Source organism: Gymnodraco acuticeps, unplaced genomic scaffold (genome assembly GCF_902827175.1).
Source record: "Gymnodraco acuticeps unplaced genomic scaffold, fGymAcu1.1, whole genome shotgun sequence".
Classification (NCBI taxonomy): Eukaryota; Metazoa; Chordata; class Actinopteri; order Perciformes; family Bathydraconidae; genus Gymnodraco; species Gymnodraco acuticeps.
The window spans coordinates 1,201,650-1,225,563 of record NW_022992149.1 but is presented as its reverse complement, the minus strand read 5'-3'; the positions used below and the strand labels follow the sequence as shown (position 1 = coordinate 1,225,563).

At 40.7% G+C, this 23,914-nt stretch overlaps 1 protein-coding gene across 1 annotated transcript in view; it reads right to left on the bottom strand.

Moving 5' to 3' along the window:
- abca12 (ATP-binding cassette, sub-family A (ABC1), member 12) overlaps positions 1–23,914 on the bottom strand; it is a 49,336-nt gene continuing 25,422 nt past the window's right edge. The window contains exons 30-50 of the mRNA XM_034204070.1: positions 23,699–23,846; positions 23,132–23,378; positions 20,910–20,999; positions 19,809–19,896; positions 19,524–19,651; positions 17,820–17,907; positions 17,367–17,475; positions 15,301–15,355; positions 13,224–13,401; positions 12,685–12,800; positions 10,460–10,622; positions 9,489–9,742; positions 8,933–9,146; positions 7,999–8,108; positions 7,055–7,205; positions 3,355–3,489; positions 2,659–2,762; positions 2,333–2,425; positions 2,037–2,142; positions 1,623–1,760; positions 1–1,158 (exon numbers count right to left, since the gene is read on the bottom strand). Of these exons, the coding sequence (XP_034059961.1) occupies positions 1,054–1,158; positions 1,623–1,760; positions 2,037–2,142; positions 2,333–2,425; positions 2,659–2,762; positions 3,355–3,489; positions 7,055–7,205; positions 7,999–8,108; positions 8,933–9,146; positions 9,489–9,742; positions 10,460–10,622; positions 12,685–12,800; positions 13,224–13,401; positions 15,301–15,355; positions 17,367–17,475; positions 17,820–17,907; positions 19,524–19,651; positions 19,809–19,896; positions 20,910–20,999; positions 23,132–23,378; positions 23,699–23,846 (2,820 nt within the window). The 3' untranslated portion in view covers positions 1–1,053. The remainder of the gene's footprint in view (positions 1,159–1,622; positions 1,761–2,036; positions 2,143–2,332; positions 2,426–2,658; positions 2,763–3,354; positions 3,490–7,054; positions 7,206–7,998; positions 8,109–8,932; positions 9,147–9,488; positions 9,743–10,459; positions 10,623–12,684; positions 12,801–13,223; positions 13,402–15,300; positions 15,356–17,366; positions 17,476–17,819; positions 17,908–19,523; positions 19,652–19,808; positions 19,897–20,909; positions 21,000–23,131; positions 23,379–23,698; positions 23,847–23,914) is intronic.

Here is a 23,914-nt window from a genome sequence, read left to right as displayed (position 1 = left end):
TGCATTTGAAAATAGATTTATTAGAATAGTAAAAATAGGCAGGGTACATTAAGAAAATGTGGTCCATAGGCATGAAAAAAGTCCACATTCAGGATGTTCGTTTGACAGTAGGCACAATAACATGTATATAAGTGTTAAAATAATATACAACATTTGTATACAATATGTATATTTATTGTGTGATTGCTTTAAGATTATGTAAATTCAGTTTTTCCAAAATTACATTCAAATGAAAATTATTCTTAATAGTAAATGTTGGGGAAATATTTTCCAAGGCCCATAACTTTGACCCAGTTTATCAGTTCAAACTGTCCTGACTGAGCACACACACCTGTAACCTTGGCTGCTGTGCTCTCAGTGTTCTGTCTCCCTGTTCCTGCCTGTTGGCGTCAGCTGATAGAGGTATTATGATTCTCTCTTGTTATGCAGCATGTTGATGATTCTCTCTGAACTAGCTAAATACATGGGTCTGGGGTAGAGTTCTTCAGATTTGACGTGGCAACTCTACCGTGAAGTCAGAACCTCTGGCTCTTGGACTTGTGATGTGAACCCTCCGGCCGAACCTCCTAAATAAACCATCAGTGTTTAACATCAAAGCTCCTGCTCTTCCTGTGTCTCCTTCATGATGAGTCGGTGACTCCCACTGCATTGCTACACAGAAGTTTCCCCCACAGTAAATACAGTGTTTTTCATTTGCTAAACAATGCCCAAACCACAAAGATAAAATAATAGCCTACACATATAATGTTATCCTTCATAAATAATGAGATCCAAAGAATAAAGGTAAACAGGTGCGAACCATTTAGACAGGAAACTTCATTAATCAACATTTTATATTTGCGCTTGTGTTAACATTATCATTTTAATTGACTAAGTATAAACATGTATGTTACCGTGTATGTGATCAGTCATGACACTTTCAAGAAATAATCAGTATTTGTAAAACATTAACTATTTGTTTCACCATATATATTAAGAGAAGATTTACTTTAAACAAATGGTATTTCATTTCACAGTAGACAGACAAAAAGCAGGAAAAGATGGCAGTCGTTTCTAAATGTCTACTGCCTTGATGGAGTCCAGGTCATCAGATCCGTCTTCACTGTTCAGTGAAATGGATTCCATGGTGATGGTTCCCAGGGCGAAGTTGATGAAGACCTGTGAAGGTGCAGGAACAATGTAACTGTCAGTCCGATATAAAAGATAGTTATTTTTCTGTGAACCGATTCGAGTGAATCTGCTGGTCAGTTTCCCTCAACGCCCCCTCTTTTCACTCTTCTTATGGTATCTTCCATAAGCCCCAAAATGGAAGAGTAGTTGAAGAATATCAGCACTGGCTGCATATTAAGCTCACGGATTCTCTCCCCAACTCATATTCCATTTATCCTCCCTCAGGCAGACCCTCTGTCAGTTTCCTTCTCCCTCCTTTAAACTTTCTCAAACTCAGTCTCTCACTCCCACTCAGCTTTCTTCTGTCCCTGCTGCCCCTCCTACCCTCTCTCTTTACTTCTCTCATCTCCTGTCCCTTTTTTCTGTCCCTCGCTGCCATCCACCCACCCTCTACAAAGCCGCACACTAGTCCCCCCCTCTCCCTCTATTTATGTCCTGTCTCTTTTTCTTACCTCGTCCAGTGTGGTCTGGCTCACAGAGAAGTGTTTGATCTGCAGAGCATTCTTGTTGGACTCCAGCTGGTCGAAGATGTCAGCCACCCCTCCTGGAGCAGTTGGTACGTGGTACTCTACCATAGTGGAGTGCTGGTCCTGTGTGTTGACAAAGAAGGGGCAATTAGATATTCTGAAATATGCTCTCTGTGTTAACACAATTCATAGTGAAGAGCAGGCCAACATAGGCAAATTAAACTTTGCACCTCAATCCTGAAATAATAGCTGGGATCAAAATACCACAAAGGCTCCCTACATGTTCCTCGGAAACGAATCATACGTACAACTAAAATGCCCTACAATGTATACTTTGCATTCTTGTCCCTCTTCTCTACCAAGTACCTGCAACTACTTTGGATTGCTGGCAGAACTCACCTTGAGATAAGTGCTGGGGAATCGACTTCGCATGAAGACAGTGATTGCCTCAGCGTCACAGGAGGCCTCTGCCAAGTACATCTTCACAGTGAACCCGCTGCCAAACCTGCACAAAGGAGATTTTGCAAACAAAGCACTGTTATTACATGTCTGAGGGGTGGGGGGTACATGGCTACAAGTAAAATTGAGCATTCAGTTGCACAAAGAGCCACAGGAGAGGGAGAAATAGGAGGTTATGTGCGCAGGGCGGAGAGAGCGGTAATGGCTGAATTGGGGTTTGAGTAGAGGTCACTAACCTGTTCTTAATGTGCTGCAGGGAGCCCAGGCAGCAGAACTGACCTTTCACCATGATGGCAAGACGGCTGCACAGAGCCTCACACTCCTCCATGCTGAGAGACAGAGACAAAGAGACAAAGATAAAAGGTCACACTTGGAGCCTTTGAGCATACAGTAATGAGCAGTGCCTGTGGTCACATAGAAATAATAACATTTAGTGCTTATTCTTGTTGTTTTCTACAGTATAACCTGAAATTGTATTCCTTATCCTTACATCGTGTATTCAAAAACAAAAGCATTTGATCAGGGATGAGTGACTGAGCAGGTGTATGTATTTGAAGCTAACCTGTGAGAAGTGAGGACCACGGCACATTTTCCTTTCACTTCTTCAGAGATGATTTTCCACAGGTGACGCTTTGTGCGAGGGTCCATGCCGGAGCTCGGTTCATCCTGCAGAGAGAGGAAGAGTGAGGAGAAGTTAGAAATGTGTGTGGAAGAGGTAAAGGAAGGTTGGAATCACGACACAGACATAAAGGGAAAACAATGAGGTTGGAAAAACAAGGGCAGGGTGAACAAGAAAGAGTAAACACAAATACATAATTGCACAAAAGCAAGGAAGATGGGAGGCCAAGTGCTACAGGGAAAGTAAATAAGGGGAAGGTAAGGGAAGAAATGAAGACGAGACAAGAGGCAGAGGGAAGCTTCAAGAGGATGGGGAAATTAAGAAGACACACAGAGAAAACAAAATGTAAGGATACAGTTGAGAACAGGAAGGAGAGAGAGGGAGAGAAGATAGGATTTGATAGAGATAAAAGGTAGAAACAAAGTTGAAAGCTAACAGGGAAGACCACCCTTGGGTGAGCCCGAGGAAACAGACTAATTAACTAGATATGAGATCTGTCAAGGCTTGGGGATCAATATCTACTTCACTTCAAAGACCCTTTCAGGAGGAACAATAGTATATGGTTTAATATTAGCTGTCTTGTGGATGGTTAGGCAATTAAATGGGCAGCTAAAGCGGCGAGAACGGGCGGTTCCTCACCAGGAGAAGGATTTTAGGATGTCCGATGAGAGCCAGCGCAGTGGAGAGCTTTCTGCGGGTGCCGCAACTGTAACCGTCAGTAATTATGTCTTTATGGTAGCTCAGCTCCAGCCTCTTCAGCAGGTAGTTCACCACCTTTTAAAATAAAAACATGCAGGGGATTAGACAGTGGTAGAACAAAAATAATGAACATCACATGAGAAAAAAGGTTTACTGTTTGAAAAGATAAAACATAATAGTAGTTTAACTCTTATCTTCCTTATCCCTGCAGATCACAGAGGTTTACTTTATTCACATCTCACAGGTGCTTTATGCTATCACTTAGATGTTCAATGAATGTGTCAATCAATTAGTCCACATGACATTGTATTATTGTTTTCTGTTTCTGTTTTAATGAACCCCTGTCAAAAGCAGTTATATGGAGACTGCAGTTTTAATTGGTAAAGAAAATGTATAACTACAATAGTTGGTCCTATTTTAATGTAGTAAATATTATTAGGGGGCTGGGGCATTCTGTCAGTCATTTTCTGAAGACACAAGATTCATCATTATGCTATCTCTACTTTTGTTTTACACCATATGCAAGTTAAGTATACATTTCCTAAAACAATAAAAATCGTATGACTTGCAATTACATCACAAATAATATTTTGAGAAGAAATAGTTTGACGTTAGACTATATGACTTTTGTTTCGTATAGTAGTTTATCCTTGAATGTGTTGTAGGGATGAGATTAAAGGTAGTTACATTTACGTTGTCTTCTTATTACTAGGTTTTCATCTTAAGAAGGCAAAGGAAACCTCCGACCTGCGCAACCACTCAAGAAAATATGTAATGGTTTTGCCGTTATACACTGGGAGTCAGTAGGTTTAATGGCTGCTCTGCATGGCTCTAGGACCATAAAGGAATATGAGGCAATTTCATAGAACTGTATGCTGCTCCCTATAGTTTCATGCACATGAGGAGAAAGTCAATGCCCCTTACTGTGTCTCGTGCAGATCGAAACAAAACCAGACCTTTAGAGGAAGGTGATTTTCAGTCCCTTTAATCTATCAATTTGAGGACATCTCTCAGGAGAAAGAATTGCAATATACCACCACCACGCACACAACTGAGGAGCTGCAGGAAAGGTGCATTTACAAAAAAGCTGAAAAGGATGCACTACAACTCATTGGCTATTTGATATTTAAAGTTAATTTCTCTTATTGCCTCCTGTTAATATGTCAGCTGCAATGTAATCAACTGAGGTTTCTATCTGTCCCACTCCCATGCATATTTCATTGTGTTTGTAAACCAACAATGAATTTACTTTGTGACTTTATTCAATCTGAGCTCCACGCTGTCCTGGGGCTGCAGCTTTATGGAAAAGGAACTGACACAGCATAATATATTTGGTGCGTATCAATTTGTTCTCCGTGTTAAACCTCATTGAAAACAGGAGTCAAACAAATGAATGGCTCATATCCGTTTCAGTTGCTTTAACATCTCTATGCTGAACTATTAACCATTAGTAAGCTGTAAATAGCAGTTCTTTCAGAAAAGCTGGAGGTGATTATCCATCGGTTAGCTTTAGCATTATTTGTTTCCTATCAGTTGCAAGGTTGGGGAAGCAGATCAATGACGCGAGCCAATGCGTAGAGTATATGCTTATACAAGTGACTAGATACATGTCCATAAAATCAAGGTCATCCCACAAAATGATATGAACACTTGTGTGGTGTAAGACAAGAGGATGTTTTTTAAAGGTCTATACATATAACTGTTTTATGTTGAGCCTCAGAAAAATGTAATTGTGACGGGAAAAACTAATTATCTGCTTTTTCTCTGTGGAGCCCTTTATATAGAATTCCCTCATCCAGGCTATTAGAGCACAGTGTAGAACAGGGATGGGCAACTTTGATGGTGGTGGGGGCCACATAATTGATGTACTGGCCACCAGGGGGCCGCAGATTCACTTGGAACACACACACACACAAATTCCATGTATTGTATGTAATTATTAACAAATATACTAAGTCTGACATCTTCATTGACATTTTACAATCAAAGGGAACATCCTCTAATAAGCTCACTAAATATCAGTTCACAGAAATGTTATTTAATTTGTACAAGTGGCATGTTTGCATTGAACAGGTTATTTAACAGTGGAATAAAACTATTGGAAAGCACGGAAAATGTGTGTGCATTGAGATTAACCATTAAGATGACATAAACATGAAGTCATGAACACTAACCCGGACATTAGTTCTCTAACTTGAACCTAAGACACTTGTAACCAGTCTCTGCATTCCCCTTATTCCACAATAAGGGGAATGTCAACACAGACACCTGTCAACCCGCACTCTGCTGTTCCTCAGCGCTAGTATTTTAAATCATGTACGCAGCTCGCAACGTAACTAGGAGTCTAGTGGACGGTATCAGTACTACAGGTAAAACAGTTGTTTTGTTTTAATTAATTACGTTGTTCATAAATTAATCTGAGGGCCGCAAAAAGAGGAGGCGGGGGCCGCCATTTGCCCATCCCTGGTGTAGAACATAACCTGCTGTAGACAAATGCAAAGTATCACCAGCTAAGTATTATAAACCCAGGCAATGTAGCATGAACCTGAATGGTTAACATCAAAATGTATGCATATTTTTGCTTTAACGTTCACTCATAAAAGACGCTTTCTATCACCTTTGATGTTACAGCTCATTAAGCCTGACACAACCATGTCAATGCGAAATGACCCCATTAAGGCTTGTCTCATTATCCACAGATAGGGGACTCTCAGCGGGAGACAACATAAGAGGAACTCTATATATATCCTCATCTTTGTGAATTAGCCCGACATCGATGCCGTGGCCATTATAACCATTGTTGTCACCGTGCTGACCAGAGAAGAAGAGCTGTAACAACCGCAGTGCTGCCGATTAGAGCCAGACAGATCCATTTCTGTGCTCAACTATCTGCGTAAGTAAGTGTGTGTCTGAGCATTGTTGCACATCTGTGTGTGATTCTGTTTGTGAAATGACTGAGAGTGTCAGACCCAATCTATGTTTTGTGCTTCTGCAACCAAAGTTGTAAAATGGTGTTGAGAGAGACAGAGAAATAGATTTTTTTTCTGCATACAATTATGACTTGCCACCGCCACACATTTTTTACACGCTTCAGAACTTTTTATTTTCTGTTTCTTTGTGAGGGGGAAAAAAGTCGAGATGGAAAATCAGAAATCACATCATCTGTGATTGGTTGTTCTGGTGGGTTCCTCTCATGTCGGCAGCAGCAGCAGCAGCAGCAGCAGCAGCAGTGAAAGACAGACACACTCAGTAATCACCACAGAGGCAAGATTGATTAGTTCTCAGAAAGATAAATGGAAGAATGGGGCTAAAGTGACAAGTCAAATGAGATCCTCTCATCATCAAAGTATTGTTTAAATGTAAATGTGTGTGCATGGAAGCAAATGGCATCAGCTTGATTATGAAGTTTGGCTTGCACGCGCTGACAACAAAAGCTTTCCTATTTCGCCCCAGATAGTGCAGCTTTCAGCACACATCACTCATCACTAGCCTGTGATTTAATATGCATGGGAGCATAAACAGTTATCAGTCCTGCAGTGGGGGTGCACCTATGAATTTATATCAGATCCAGTGTCATTTTGTGGATGCTGTTGTCACTACCCCGAGCTTTAAAAAAACACAGTGTGCAGCGTTTCCTTACCCCGTCTATCTCCTTCTTTGAGATGCCTCGAATGCGAGCATAGAAGTACAAGTGCTCTTTTCCTGTGAGCAGATCGTCCAATGCATCCACCTGGGGACAGTAGCCGATGTTAATTCCCTCGTTTCGGCACTCCATGATGTCTACCAAGCGCCTGGGGAAGAAAAAGACAAAGACGCATTATCTTTAATGGTCTCCAGCACATGGTGTAGGGCAGATGGAGATGTAGGGTGCTCTACGGCTCTGCTGCCTGCTGGGAATACCCATCTTAAAAACAGAGCTTTTAAAAGAAGCTCACAAGTACCGTTGTTGATACCTGTATAGGAGATTCTGAGATATTGATATGAAACGCACCTGCTACTCGCTAAAACCCAAATCGTTTATGTTCACATCTTCGCTGATGGGAGGCAATAACGTCCCTCATTTGTGGATATATATTTGCTAATTTAATCTAGGATTCATTATATGGAGTAGCTTGGGCACCTGTAGAAATTGAATCAAATCTTTGTGCTGTGATTGCTTCTGTCGTGTTCTCTAAAGTAATTTTCATAAAACATTTTCAAGCTGGCAGGAATATATTTTAAGTAAACAACTTTTAACTTGATTTATTTAGGAATGGGCATGCAGTGTGTCAACAGAAGGGAAAGCAACAGGGTGAATATGGCCTGCTGCCAGTGACTATAAAGCTTTAACCATAACAAATGATAAAATATATTTTGGGGGAAATTAGCATTTTTGTACTGTTACATAACCCTGCCACGTTTATGTGTTCAGTGTACAGGTAAGATCTATTTCTGACTATAAATACAAGGTAAACTATATTGAAGTAAAGGGATGGCAAAAACAAATCGATATTTTTACTCAAAAGTTAAGAGGCACTAAACACAAGTTCTTAAGATGTCATGCTATGCTGAAGTTTATAATGAATGAATTCATGATCAGCTTACCCATCCCGGTCCCTGATCTGTGCGGTGCCGTCCGTCGGGCTCACATCTCCTGTCAGCATCTTGAAGGTGGTCGTTTTTCCAGCTCCGTTTACTCCCAGAAGGCCAAAACACTGTAATTGGACACACACTGCTCAGTAATCCTGAGGCATTTGTCCCTTATATAGTACCATAGTGTTATGATTTCTCTAAGTTCCCATAGATAAGGAAAACAGAGAAACACATGGGTGGTATCCTTCATTTATCCAGCCATCACAAAGAGGAATATGATTTTAAATCATATTGGACAACTTTAATAAGAACAAACAATAACAATATATTACTACAAACACACTTGTATTTCCTACTGTCAAAGCCACCTTTATGTGATGTTCTCTAGCAACGCCTCCACTATAGCAGGGGCTAAATTAACTAAATTGTTTTGAAAATAAAACATTGATTGCAGATTATCTGTAGTAAGAATGTTGCATGTATAAATGTAGATGTTGTTCATTTTAAAGATGAGAATGAAATTGGTTAGAAAAGAGACTGAGAGAAATTCAACATTAAATCTTTGACTGACATTCAGTGGATGATGAAAGTGCCCTGGTGTTACTTATCTCTAACCAGCATTGATTTCTGTTTATTTATATGTAAGTCGTTTTTATAGCAGACAATAGGGCTCACAAATACTGTTTCCTTTTGTTTGAAATTCAACTGTGAATTGTGATGAGTGCAGCGAACTGTAAAGTGAATTATTTACTAATCTGGGCACAACATGACCAGAATCTTCAACTCTTAAGCAGTACACTTGATATTGTTGGTGATTATGTTCATGCTGTTGTCAAAAGGGGTTGACAATAGTCACTAATTTAACAATGTCGTTTTACATTTGCTGCTGACTTTATTAATTGTGTGTTGTGTGAGTTTATGTTCCTCCTATAGGAACAAGGCTCACCTCTCCTGCAGGGATGCCCACAGAGATCTTGTTGACAGCAGGGACCTTCTTACTGAACTGTTGGTAGACCTTAGTCAGCTGGTTGACCTGCAGCACGTCGGTGCTGGCTGCTCCACTGGACACCCGTTGGTGCTCCGCCACCACATCCTCATCCTCGGTCTCGCAAGACACCTGAGACACCTGAGGCACCGTCTTTCTGCCGAAAATCAGATTCCTGCAAAAGTGAAAAGTATGTTTTTACTGCTAGGTGTTGAAGTTATTGTGTAAAACTGGCAGACAGTTACAATCTGTGATTGTCTGAGACTTGGGGCTATTTTTTTAAACTGAAGTGAACTCTTTGGAGCCCAATATGTCTGGCTTTTATTTTCCAAAATGTTTATTTTTGTTGATTTTGAATACAAATAAACACTTAATTGACCTTGTTATTGTTTTCATAAATTAATGTAAAGACTTTCATGCTTATTCAATAATGATATTGCTTTTGCCAGAGATATGTGTGTACCAGAGGAGTTTATTATGATTCTCATCATACCATCTAAGGCTTCTGGTTACTCACCTGACTTTGCGTATAAGGAGCCTGTTGAGCAGGAGGCGCAGGGTGAAGAAGACCACGCCCTCGATGAAGGAGGAGAAGAACATCCAGCCCAGGCCGTCCATGGAGAGCGGGTTCTTATAGGCGTCGATGCCGTAGCCACTGAGCAGCTGGACCTCGATGTTCATCCTGGCCAGCTTCATCAGCCCGTTCCCAAAGTTGAACTGGGGGAAGATCAGGAAGGCCTCACTCAGCCTGTTGAAGACCTCCTGGATGACCTGCAGCAGCAAAGGATCAAACAGAAGAAATTGAGAAGAGGGAGAGTGCGAAGAGTGGGTATGAATTACGAGACTAGAGCAGTGGTAAATTGTTTGTTTTTTTAAACTATAAATAGAAATGCCTTTTGCCCTTTTTCCATGAAAAACTATAACTATATAAACATGCAATATAATTGATAAAAAGAGATGAGTCTTACAGTTAGTTTAACCGATTTTAAACTTGGAGACCAAATAGTATAGGCCGTTTTATTTTTCAATGTTGAAGTTCCTTCAGTCAGGAGGATTCAGAGTGACTTACTGACTTGAGTTTAATCTAAAACTGACATCAACCGCGGTGGAATAAAAAAACAACGTGATATTTTGGCTGTCATAAATGCCATATGTTTCAAAAATAACTTTACTCAAATAGTTCGTATTTTTTAGATAAGAATAAAAGATTAGATTATTGTCAATTAAAATTTTCTAAAAAGACACAGGATGAGCCTGATTCAATTTGTAAAAAAACACCAAGGGCATTTTACACAGGTATATGTCTTAAATAGAGCTGGCAAAATCAAGACTATTCGACAGTAACACAACTCAACAGGATTTGAATCTTCTCATTGTCGTCAGCAGAATTGTTTGCTCTTCTCACCTCCTGCACCTCCACAGTCAAAGTTTGCATGTATCTACTTCAGATATTCAATTGCTAATATGAGGCCTCTAGACTCAGCTGACCTCAGAGTTTCTGGAGGAAATTTGACTCAGGAAGTACAGGATGGAGGTGGACATGATGGTGTTGATACTGATGAAGAGGTTGATGCACACATAGACGATGAAGGCCATCTCTGCATCCTTGAAGATGCCTGATAACAGATACATCCAGGGGAAGGTGGCAAACCTGAGGAGGTGACAGTGATAGGATACTTTAAACATAACATCAAGCAAAAATAGCCACACACACACACACACGCACACACACACACACACACACACACACACACACACACACACACACACACACACACACACACACACACACACACACATTTACATAACCCTGCTGGGATCTGGCTGGGCTACCTCCAAATGCAGGAAGACCCACAAACACACAAAGTGGATATGGAAAATGCATACAGTCCTCACAATTGCACCTTCTAAAATACATGACTTTGCATTTATTTAACTGAATTGGTTCAAGCCTTTCAGAGATTGAACACAGCAGCAGTGAGCCTGATGAAAAAAAGGAACCAAAGAATACTGAACCAAAGAATACTGAAAAGGGGAGGGACGAAAAATACCACACATGAGGACGGTAAACATTTAGTCATGATGCCAAAATAGAGGAAGATAAATTACTTCTCCCTTTATTCCCCTGTTGGCAGAAAATCCCTTTCCTGTTTTTTTCATTTTCTCCTTACTCTCACATCATCTGCTTGTTCGTTTGATCGGGGTGTCTGGGTCAGCAAGGCAGAGGAGGGAAAGCGAAGGAGGGGCAACGAAATGAAGAAGGAAAAAGTAGGCTGGGAAAAGGAAGAGACAAACACATAGAAGCAGACAGAGACAAAGCCTCTGTGTGCCATGCCCTAAAATAAAAAGGTGCTTGGTAGGCAGACCGCGGGTGCCAAGCCATGACAAGGAACAGAAGCAAGGAGGCTGCAGACTAGACCAGGTGGGTGCCGCCTGACAGACTGCGATTATTCATTGCTTGAGAGGGAGACATCTGTCAGATAAACGAGGAGCAGAGTGCTGACTTGGCCTCGTAAGATCTAAGGCCCAGGATGAGGCAGCAACAGGAAACACAGGAGACAAAGTTTGAGCTACATTTGATGTACATCATTTCAGTAATCAGATGTGGGGAAACATGGCGTTGCATCGGTGTTGAACCTTTGCATTAATCTCCTTCTCTTATTGTAAAGTCATATTTTTATGAAGAGAATCCTGATCACCCTCCCTGTCTGTCTCCCTGTTTCTCTACTGTATTTGGCTTGAATAAGATAAACATGTTAGTAGCTTTCAGTCCTACAACCATCTGTCTTTGCAAGAGACTCTGAAAAATGGAGCTGTGTTTGCTTTTGAAAGGCAACAGCCTCCGTATGCTGAGTGCTGTAAATCTAACCTGGTGGCACACAGAGTAAAACTGAAAATAAAGCGTGCATGTGATGAGGACATGCTTTTGAACATATTCATTTAGGTTATCGGTGAGGATCATTGCCCGGCTGCAGAATGAGGCTAAATCAAATGAGTTTTGATGCTGTCACTTGGATCAGAGTATAAACAAAAGCAGTCAGATGATGTTGAAAACAAACCCAGAGGTTAATAACACTGTCTGTCATCATTTTACAGACCAACTTATTTCTGACCTATTTGCAGTAGTTGTGCCGTTGGGATTATAACCAACATCATTGATGCACCCACTTTAATCTACTATCAAATAAAGGGGTATTTAATCGTTGTTTCTACGCAGTGCTGTGATTAACAAACCATCCTTAATATATGCTTGTTGTATTTTGGTCTTTTAGGGTGCATGTGATAGATGATTTTGTTTACCTTTGGCCGTGTGTTTTAGTTCAACTCTTATTATATATATTACATATTATAAATACCTATTTTATTTCTGAACCACTCACCCAGGATGGTGAAATGGAGCCGAGTAGAATGTTTTTTAAGAGAGTGCTATTTTATAACTCATTAAACCATTCGCCTGAGGTGCAGCAAACAGCTGAATTTGAAAAAGTAAGTACAGTTGAAGCCCTTGAATAACCCCGATGCGTCAGCCTCATGGTGGGTTGACTCATCATCACATCACTTTGGGTCAAAAATGTAATTGACCAAAAGTGGCACTGAGAGCAACAACAAGGCAAAAGGACCAAACAGGCCATAAACTCACTTTGTAAATCCAGCACGTGTTACATGTTGCTATTAGGCTGCGCAAGACTCACAGATAAAGCCAAATAACTCACCCAAAGAGAACCAGAAGCAGGGTGACAGCACCCAGATTGTGGTGCTCTGTGAACGCTGGAATCTGGAAGGCTGCGATGACAGCAACAGTCAAGGTCACAGGGATCAAATACATGACCTGTAGGAAGAGATCGGACACAATGAGACAACATTAAGGCAAATAAAAACGATGTACCAATTACATTATGAATCAATCTTTTAATAACAATATCAAAATATGTTGAGCAATCAATTAATTAATACATCATTAAGGACACATTGAGAATGGTCTGTCAGTTGCCCGGCCCAATGAAGGTTACATGCTCGCAAGAAGATGAAAGTTAACACTAGAATCACTATATTTGCAATGTAAAATGATTGTTATGGGGCCCAAATAAATCTCACCAATGTTTGCTTTTGCTTTTAGTGAACGTGATTTTGAGGGTTAGACTTCCCTTAGACGACATGTTCAATTCAAATTCAAACCCATTTTATCACCAAGAAGAAATGAGTAAACAAGATGTCAATGTGGGTCTCCTGTTAGCTGATTGAGGGACGTTACCATGTCATAAAAGAAGTTCACAGTCCAGTACATGGGCTCACTGATGCCAGAGATGTGCTGGAGCCTCTTGGAGCCGCTGTGGTGCTCGCTGACCTCGTAGATGGCGAAGCTTGCTGTGGTGATTGAATAGCCCGTCAGCACACACATAGCCACCATGATCTGGAGCATTCCCTGGATACTGTAAGGGAAAACAATAGGGTCATTCAGATGACAACACTGGCATCATTAATTACCAGCTATGTCCGTAATTAGAGAATTAGCATTCAACCACATCAATCCTACTAATGGCCATTAGATTCCTGCTGGGTAAATTGGGTTTTTTCTGTTAAAAGGGGACAATATATAAAACACTTGTCTTATTTGACAGTCTTTGTGTTGTTCAGTTAACCAACACATTTCAGGGTTTTTTCTAGATCAGAAAACATGTGATGAAACAAACATTTAGTTTGGATCTCCTTCATGTCGCAATGAGGCTTATTCAAATATTCCGCCCCCATCAGAGTATCTCCACCCACGACTTAACAAATAACTTTGCAGGGAGGCTTTAAGAGACATTCGCTAAAACAGACCATCATGTGTCCTTTTTAAATGCTACAATAGCTACAGGTTTAGATCTAAGAACAACAACAATTTAATATTCTCTGCTGTACTGAGTCACTTTGAATGAGAAAAGCTGCTGTAAATCCCATCTGAAAACAATGGCCCATTTTAGGAGCCCTCCTACAAACAATCCTATTGTTCCCTGCTGGGATCTGACTCATTTGAACTATTGAAGTGGCTCACAATACATGGAATTCCATTAATGACAAACAGCTTTGTTAAACGAGATGCTTGTGCCTCGCCTCTGACAAGATAATAACTGCAAACAAAACAAATGGCGACGTATAAAAGAACAACTTCACACTGCTGTATGTTCAGTGCGCCGGTGGTGTTGCTGTGAGCAGACAAAACTCCAGACACCCAGCTGAGGCTTTGATCCCTCAGCTGCTCTTCAACCCAGTGCACTCATTCAAACTTTCTTGATGCAGCTACCTGTTCATCCTCCAATGCTGTCTTTCCCATCTTACAAACTGCTGGACTACTTCTACTTCTACCTCTTGCCTCACCACCGACCAAATAGAAGCTGCATGAGGCAGGAAAAGAGGATGAGACTGGCAGTGTGACTGAGTAGGAAGGAGAGAGAACAGCAGAGAGGGACTTGTGGTGGGCGATTGAGGGCAGCAGTAACAACAGAGGATAGCCAGCAGCAGCAGAGGCTACTGAGCACGTTTGTTAGCAGTATGCCCAGTATACCCTTGTCTTTCTTATGGGCAACAGCTACCACACTGTGAGAGTCAAGACATTTGAAGCAATAACCCTGTTGTATCTTTTACACAGCTCAGTGCAAATGAATAAATCAGGTGAGGAAGCAAAATATCACAGAAGGATGACTGTGGATTTGCAGTCGCTGCAGTACCTAAGCAGGCCAACAGCTCTGTACCATACACATAAAGAAATGTGCAGTATGTATATAATCCAATCGGGCAGTTAACAACACAGGGAAATAGTTAGTGCTAATAAAGCTCCAGAGAGACGAGAGCTTTCCTCAATCCACTCTTATTTGATTTGAGTACACACACATGTTTGTTTGTTTGCTTACATACATTCACCCAAGCACTATTTCTGTAGTCTGGGTCTCTCAAAAGAGAATGTGGAGTATTTTAAATAAACTCATTTTGGGGAGTGGGGTAGAATCAATGCACCTCTGTGCCACCTTCAGGGTAAACACTCATTATATTGGGACGCTGATCAATAGTGCAAGCTCAGGGAAATCCATTTAGACAATCAAATATGGGTAAATACTGCTGTCATGTACCTGCCTGCCTCGAGTCCAACCTGACTTTCATGTCCTGAATTGAAAAGTAGGATGCTTCAATAATTTAGTTTCGGCTCAGCAAAACAACAGGCCGAGAATATTCTTCTTATTTTCACCAATTAGAATGCTAATTAGACTCTTGTTTGAAAGTGCAGTCGTTGGTAATGTAAAATAGTGACAGACGGTTCAGCAGGAGGAAGAAATTACACTCTAAGCCCTTACATTGAATCTTCATCATCTGCTCGGCCGAAATAGGGGTGACTGGAAACTGAAATGGCTGTAATAGAAAGAGTATTAAGTTAGCAAGAGAAAAACAACAGCACACAGGCAATTTTTCAGCACAGAAACCAAATGAGCAATGGTATTCTCTTAGCCTGGGACACAGTCAATTGGAAAATATATTGTGCAAGATGATTTCATTTGCCAGTGCACACAAAGGAAATTGAATTTTCTTTATCATTGTTTCATGGGCTTCTGAATGCTCACAGACATGAGCTGCTCCCCTACATGTCTCTGCTCACATTTCTTGAGATATGAGATGAGATATGAGATGATAAAAGAGCGTGACCAAGGCAACACTGGAGTAGGTTGGAGGCTCAGTGCCTTGCTTAAGGGCACTTTGGTGGATTTAAAGGGTTCCAAACACTAATCCAAATCTAATCCGTAATCATTAACACTTCATTACTACTGCTCTAAAGAGAGATGTTACCAGATATCTGGTTTGCATCTTTTATAAATCAACTTCAGCTGTAACAATCAGATATTTTTATAATTGATTCATCAGCCATTTACTTGATTGATCTACTGTATATAATTCAAATGGAGGCTCAGAAATCCTAAAAATCACAAATTGCTAATTTTGTAGGACCAACAGACCTAAAGCCAAATATATATCAGATATGATAACATAGAGGTAATCATTTCATACCATATTCATATTTGAGTAGTTGGAACCAGTGATTATTTACCATATCTGATCAAATTCACTTTTACAATTACATTTGTATTATTGATGTTTCTGACTTTTTTTTCTGTTGAATGACTGCTGGATTAATCCGCTAAAAATTGTCATGATCCATCCAGAGTTGATTGGATTTGAATCCTTCTTTTCCATTGATCCATAAATATTCTATTAGATATTAGTTATCACCCCCAAGCTGTTATGGTTTATGTTAGGGTTATGTCCTCTAAAGATGGATTATTAAACAGCTGAGAAACAGTTTGGGCAAAGAGGCTTAGAAAACACTGTTGCAGTTGGGAGTGATAAGAATCTCTGTGGAAAGAAGACTGATCGCACATCTGTGGCAGTGGGCAGTTCTTCAAAATGCCTGCGAGACTGACATTAAACAAACGGTTTTATGGCAACCTCTAAAGTGTCCCACCCAGAGTTGGTACCGCAGTTCACATTGTGAGAGGGAGGGCTTCACATTTGACAGATGAACCATCACCTTGAAAAGTAATCTCCCCAGATCTCCACCCCCTCGAGCACCTTTTTCATCCTGTGTCGAATACGTGTGTGTGTGTGTGTGTGTGTGTGTGTGTGTGTGTGTGTGTGTGTGTGTGTGTGTGTGTGTGTGTGTGTGTGTGTGTGTGTGTGTGTGTGTGTGTGTGTGTGTTCATGGACTTATGTGCATGCACTGTATGTTTTTATAAGTGATTATACATGTGTGTGTGTGTGTGTGTGTGTGTGTGTGTGTGTGTGTGTGTGTGTGTGTGTGTGTGTGTGTGTGTGTGTGTGTGTGTGTGTGTATTCCTGCCCGCAGGCAGATGGTCAGGGTGATACAGAGCTGAAACAGTACTGAAAACGTGGGCCAGATTTTACCCCAGTGAGCGGCACTCATCAGTATTCACCATGCATACTGATGTGAGTCTAAAGACACACAGCACCCCCTGGCGTTAATCCAGTGGAATGAACCATGAGTAAACACACTGTTTACAGCTCTGTTTATAGTTAGTCTCCAGAATGATCAAGGTGTTTAATCAGCAGCACCTTGTGTGTGCATACCCTTGGCCTAATCCCAGTCATGTCTTATTTCAAACTTGTTCAATACCCTTTGTTAATACAGACAATCAACTAAACAAATGATGTGCTTAGATGTGTTTCTAAATCATTTTAATATTTCACACAATAAGAGTAAATTGCAGAGAAGCTAATATCATGTACAAATAAGATAGGGATCTGTTTTTGCATCTATGTGGATATCATTCTTAATCAACTACACTTTATTCTCAGACTGTGTCCCTTGGCCTTCTCTAGAGTTTCAAAAGAAACTCAAACTCCAGCTCACCATATTCTCGTTGGTCCTTGTCTGCTGGAAGATTGGAGCGTAGGATGATGTTGTTGAGGCTGTTTAAGTATGCCGGCATTGTGTGGTGGCCCTCTGGGTTATACCAGACCTAAACACATTCAAACACAAACATGCATGGAAACCATCAATCACACTACAAATCAGGATATGAAGGACAACTATATCCCTAAAACACACTTTCCGATATTTTATCACTAAGGCTTTAAAGTACAGTAAATGCAGATGAGGAAATGTACACGCTAAAAACTGCTGCGGAATTGCTTCAATAAAGCATGTTTATGATGACACTGATGGCTAACAATGCAGCTCCATCTGCAAGCCTTGATCTTGTAGCCAATATACTTTAAGATAAGATGTAATGTTTAAACTTTACATCAGTGAAGCCATTAAAGTGATAATGAGACAGGCAGCTGGGAAAAAGAGAAAAGTTACCTTAGACAGTGTACGGTTTTTGGGCACTATTGTTAAATCCATCTTTAAGTCGTGAGGGAGTGACTCGCCAAAAGAAAAGCCACCATACCTATAAAAAAAGAATATATATATAAATAGATCAAAACAAAGGGCTCCGAACGCTGCTGAGAACGACAAACTATCTCTTTCGATTGCTTGTTTTTCTTTGAATTAAATATTAACCTGCAAATGAGAAGCATTTTGGTAAAAACATTTGACCCCACGATAAAAGTATGACCAAAAATTGACAAGATACTAAAAACCTACTTGTGTTAAGCAGAGCACGTTTTATATACAATGCACTTCCCAGCAATAGCAACTTTGCCAGTTCTGACTATTAAAGAAATAATCTTAAAGATTTCTATTTGAGTTAATGTCTGTTATGTCATTTTTGCTGAATGAGGTAGCGCAATGGTAATTGAACATATGATCCACTAATGAAAGAACTGTGGTATTTATAAATGTGCAGTATTACAGTACAAGCTGGGAGTCTGTGGCGATATCCTGTAAGAAATGTTGATTTAAATGTATGCTAATGCAAACCAAGCATTTCCTAATGCTGCAGCATCACATTTAAAGCACCCGTTTGTCAGTAGGATTACTACTGGCCAATATAGTTAATTAAAAAAATGCATCTGCAAAACACAGGGCACATTTTGTGACAGTGAATCTCTTTGAATTATTGAACAAGAGTAATTGAGCAGTCGGCAGCAGCCCCAGTGAGCTGTCAGATGAAGAGCTGCCGGCGACACGCTGCACACCTCCTGCATCTCAGCCAGATATCAAACTACGAGCCGTGTGCAGCATAAAAACAGATTAGTGTTGCTCACAGAAAGATTGACAAAGGCAGAGTATTGCCTGACATTTTTATTAGAATAGTTATTTCTACTCAATTGGAGCTTTTAGTAAAACATAGCATTTGCTGTTACCAACAATTAACTGAAGTCTTAAAATGGAGTCTCAAACTCATCAAAAATATGTTATATGTAATACAAGGGTGTCCAAACTACGGCCCGGGGGCCAACTGCGGCTCGTTGTCCATTTTGAATTGGCCCTCTAAATTCTAAATGGAATATGGCCCACACATGAAACTTGTGCTTTTCTTATATTGTACTTCTTAAATATATATGTAAACAGATATTACGCAGTACTATTCATGTGTCAATAAGCCCAACTTTTCAAATAAACTCAGTAAGTTAAAGTTGAAAACATTTTCTAACAAAGTTTCGTTGATTCAAATAAAGCCCAATAACTTATTAGCATAATAAGCTTGAAATAAACCCTTCATATTGTTCCTTATTATAAGCAATCTGAGGCTTGAGCTGCCAACAGTTTTTGTAAGAAAATAAATGAAACTCTATGGAAAGCTTTGTTGAAGGCTGTTTTTTTTCTTAAAGCATATTCAAGTATTAAGGATAATTTACCTACATTTGATTGATTTTGCTAACTTAGAACTTAACTTATGAGGCAATATACCTCACCTCGAGTGAGAGGCCAAGCCTTTCGTATATTTGTCTGTATGTGGCCCCCAGTGAAAGAGGTTTGGACACCCCTGATGTAATATATGTGATATTGGATTCTGTTGGAACATGGCTTCCTATAGTTCATGAAACTAGCAGTTACAATAAGCACTGAGACTATAGTACACTATCAGTGAAGCATGGGTTGAATTCTCAGTATGTTTACCTGTTTCTGATGAAATTATTTGCTGTTGCCACCAGGTATTTCTCCACGTTGATGCCACTGAGGTTATACACAATCTGAGACGAGGGGATCTTTTTATGGGGGGGCTGGAAGTTGTCAAGGTCGCAAACCTGCAGTGTAGGGAAAAGAAAACCACATTACACTCTGCCTTTCTCACAATCACACTCAGTAAGACACATTCCTGTGTAGCAACAGAGATGCATGAGAACATAAAAACTCACTCACACACACACAATCACAAACACTGCTCCCAGTGACCCATCTCACCTGTTCCTGACGGCTGCATTTACAGACACTAAATGCTTTGGAGCCGTTCCCTCTGGAATTCCAGCTGCTCACGCTTCTTGTGCAGACCCTTAAAAGAAAACATTCACAAAGTGAAATGGTGGCTCAGAGGAACGATGGCAGTCTGCAGTGCGTGATAATGGCACTAGAGCATCCCTAGACAGACCCAGAAACCATCCTGAAACTGAGTTGATATGATGGCCTGCATCAAAGCTACAAATCTGCATGTTTGCTAACTGCAACCATTCATACAGCACCTGTGAAGTTTGCATGCTGTTTTTCTCTGACGTTAGTTAAAAAAACTCTTTTAAAAGTTATTTTATATGTAATGTAAAATCGTATTATGTGTAATGTGTTTGTGTGGGTGAATGTTCAACTCCCCCGCCTTTCTTTTCAGTCAAGTGCTTTATGACACATTGTGCAGATGACTGAAGATTGCACACCCACATGCTCACCTGTTACTTTAGATATAAGTTGTCCAACAACAGTGACCATAGTCAACGGACAATACATTATATTTGATATAAATGTAATTGCTTCACACACCGTCCTTTCAGTAATTGTCATGTTGTGATAATAGGACATGGTGAGCAAAACATGCAGTCTCTTTTTGCAACATAGGATCTTCCATTATCTCTGTATTTTTTCTTCTTCTTTTTTGGCAGTGCATTTTAAAATGCTTCCGAGGTCGGGTTCATGAGTGCTAACATTGATTTGAGCGCCTGTAAGGGGAAAATCTCCCCTATAAACACAAGGTGTTTATGGAATACAAATGACGCCCTCCTATCGCAGAGCCTCGCTGCCGGCTTTCAGACACATACATAAGCTGAGCGCCAGGAAAACAGAGAGGAGGCACATGGAGGAGAGAGAAAGTGGAAAGAATAGGAGGGAGGCAGCCTGGTAACAAAACAAGGTGCAGGAGGAGGCAATAAAAGAATGACAATAAGTTAAATATGAAATTACTGTGCATGTGGAAAAGGCGTAGAATACATGAGAAAATTAAGCAAGGGCACCAAGAGTATCGGTGAAAAATATGTCATTTTGAGGAGAAACATGTTTGGCATTTGAGGTTTTATTACATACAGGTTATTAGACTTGTCGAGGCAGGCGTTATCGATCCCGGGGTATGACAACATGGTGTCCGTCAGCTGAGAGGTGCTTGGGTTCTGGTTACTATGGAGTCAGAAAACAAACAGTCAGTCTCAACTCAAATTTTACATATTCGATTTAGTAGACTTTACAATAATTACAACAATAATAAAATGAAGTAACCCCACGAAAACGGTTCACAAGGCTCTAAAATTGGTTTCAGTCATTATTGATTTATTCAAATCAGTGTTGGTTGCTGGGGTTTCAAGGTTGGAATTTATCAAGGATAGTAGAGAAGATGGTATAAGAGCACTTTACTATCTCCCGATGTTGTCGATAAAGTGACCATGGGGGCACAATCAGTGGTTCTAATAGCTTTGCTGTGGGGAGCTGGACAGATAAAAGGGGAGTGAGGACATTTGATTTGCCACTTTACATTTGAGTGGAGTTCTTTAATTTGAGCTGTTTCCTGCTAGAAGAGGTACTCTCATAAATAAACATTCAGATCATTGCATTTGTATTGTTCATGCAGGCAAGTCTGAAAACACACTGCTCTGAGAAAGTTCATACAATGTGAGACTGCTACCTAGCTCTCCAAGCCTTACCATTTATCTGAATTAAAATGATTATCCAATCTTTTCAAACTCATTTGTATCAAGCTGAAGAGGAATAGGGAGAGCATCCATACCGATTTTGATATGGATGGCACCTCCTTATTTTCTCCTTTGCTGCACATCCCCTTGATCAAACAACAGCACTTCTCAAAAATGAAGACATCTCGCAACTTCCTGACACTCCCTCTCACTTTGATCTTGTATCTCACCCGTCTTCAATCCTCTCTTTCCTCCGCTCCCTTTCCTTAAGGTCTGTCTGCCCTTCAACAAACTGCAGCTTTAAATTCATTCTCTAACAAGTGACATGGGGGATCCCAGGGGACCAATCAAAGGACGAGATGCTTCAACCCTTCATCAAAGTTGCAGGATGGTTGCAGCTCTGTGCTAAAAAAAAGTGATCTTAGTGCATCGTTTAGACCACGCAGTATAAGATTTGTAAATGCCAGAAAATGGCATTACAAGACAACCTCTTCCAAGCTTTGTAACAAACCAAGTATTACAAAGACTTCTCTTGAGAGGCACACGGCTGTATCGTGATTTGTTTGAAGCCTTTGCCAAAGCTCACCACCTTTAAAAATGTAAATGTCTGTGTAAAATAAATATTCCTGGACAAGACCTACTTTTTCAGGTGCCCTTTCGTGATTTTTCGTTGCAACCTTGAGTCATAGTGGCCTTGGTCTGACCTTGCCAAATATATTGAATGAAAGGGCAAAGCTTTTGGGTGCATTCACACCTAATAGTCCGTTTTCTGGTGCGCACCAGACGACAGTTTGTTACATTGTTTCATTTTTCAGAAGGTTCGGTTTGCGTTCACACGGGCAAAACTCAAACGGACTATAAACTTTAAACACAAGTCATGTGCACGGAAATGCTGTTCAACCATTGGTCAGACATTAAGGGGGTAAAAACGCAAATCCCGGCAATTTCTACTGGAGCCTCCGCCATGGAGCATCGGCACTTTCGGCAGGTTATTCTCATGCAGCTGTTAATCTGGAGATCACAACAGACACTAGCGGCCCGCGCATATGATTATATTATAATCAGACAACGTCCGTTAAAAAACATTATAGCACATATAATGAGATGTTCTGCAGTCACGAGGGCGTTTCACCGACGACAGGTGTTCTTACTTTTATGTAGCTGACGGAGAATTTTTACATTACACGACACTGTTCAACACTTCATTCTGCTGCACTCTTTAACTAAACAACCGCGGATGTCTTGAAAGACTCTTTCGCTAAAGATTTTGAAGATATCCGCGTTCTTGTGACACGTAAATACTACGCTTCCTATGTTTTGGTGCGGACTGCGTTCACACCAGCAATGAACCGCTCCAGAGTTCGCAAGCAAGCGCTCCGCGACCACCTATTTTAGCGGACCAGAGTCTGGTTGTTTAGTTCACTTAAGAGGTCTCGGATTGTGTTCACACCGACCCAAACGAACCGCACCAAGCGGCTAAATGCACCAGGGTTCGATTCAACCGGACTATACAAGGCAGGTGTGAACGCACCCTTAGAGTTCCATTAAACTGATCCAAAAATGCTTGGAGTCAAATCATCCTTATTAGCCTTGTTTACTATTGGGCACCCAATGAGAGCTGACCTGAAGAAAGAGTAGCTCGGTCCTAAGTTGTAAAGCGCAGGGCTGAGTTCCAGCTCAGGATAGTGCTGCAGGTCGCTCTTGATGGAGCCCAGGCCCATAGCAAACACCATGAAGAGCACAGGAAGCAGGATCTGGGCGATCAGGCCCTTCCAGTCTCTACGGCTGTGGTGGAACCTCTTCACCAGTATGGCTGTCATCTGCTGCCAGGCCAGGGCCATGCCACTCATCGTGGATGATCCGGTAAGCTCTGGGATACATTGGAGAAGAAGTGGAGACAGGTTTAATCATTTATGTACTAATTCACTTACCTTCTTAGTGTCTTACTGCTTTGATAATACCTGATTTCCCCTCTAGGGCACAGTGAGATAAAGGTTAATGGGTGGATTATATCAGAAAAGATGGCAGTACACCCATCAAAATGTGGAAGTTGTTGAACTAGGTCAGCTGAGTTGAAGTTTTCTTCGAATATTTTTCTTTAAAAATGTAAAATAGAATAACAGTTATTTTATAAATGCCAAAAAAGGAATATATAAACTTTATGGAAAGTGTTTTTTTTGGTTCACTCACTGATCTTGTCACCAAAGTTGTCGATGTTTCCACTCGAGTCTGAGGGGAAGCTGTCGATGGAATCAGTGTCAGAAACTGTCTCTGAGATAGACAGCGGGCCTTCCTCAGAACCATCTTCTGAGTTTCCGTGAGTCAACTGGAGGAACACCTACACAGATAAAAAGAAAAACAACAGCATCTGTTCACAACACAGAGATTTTTGTTCCATTTTTGAAG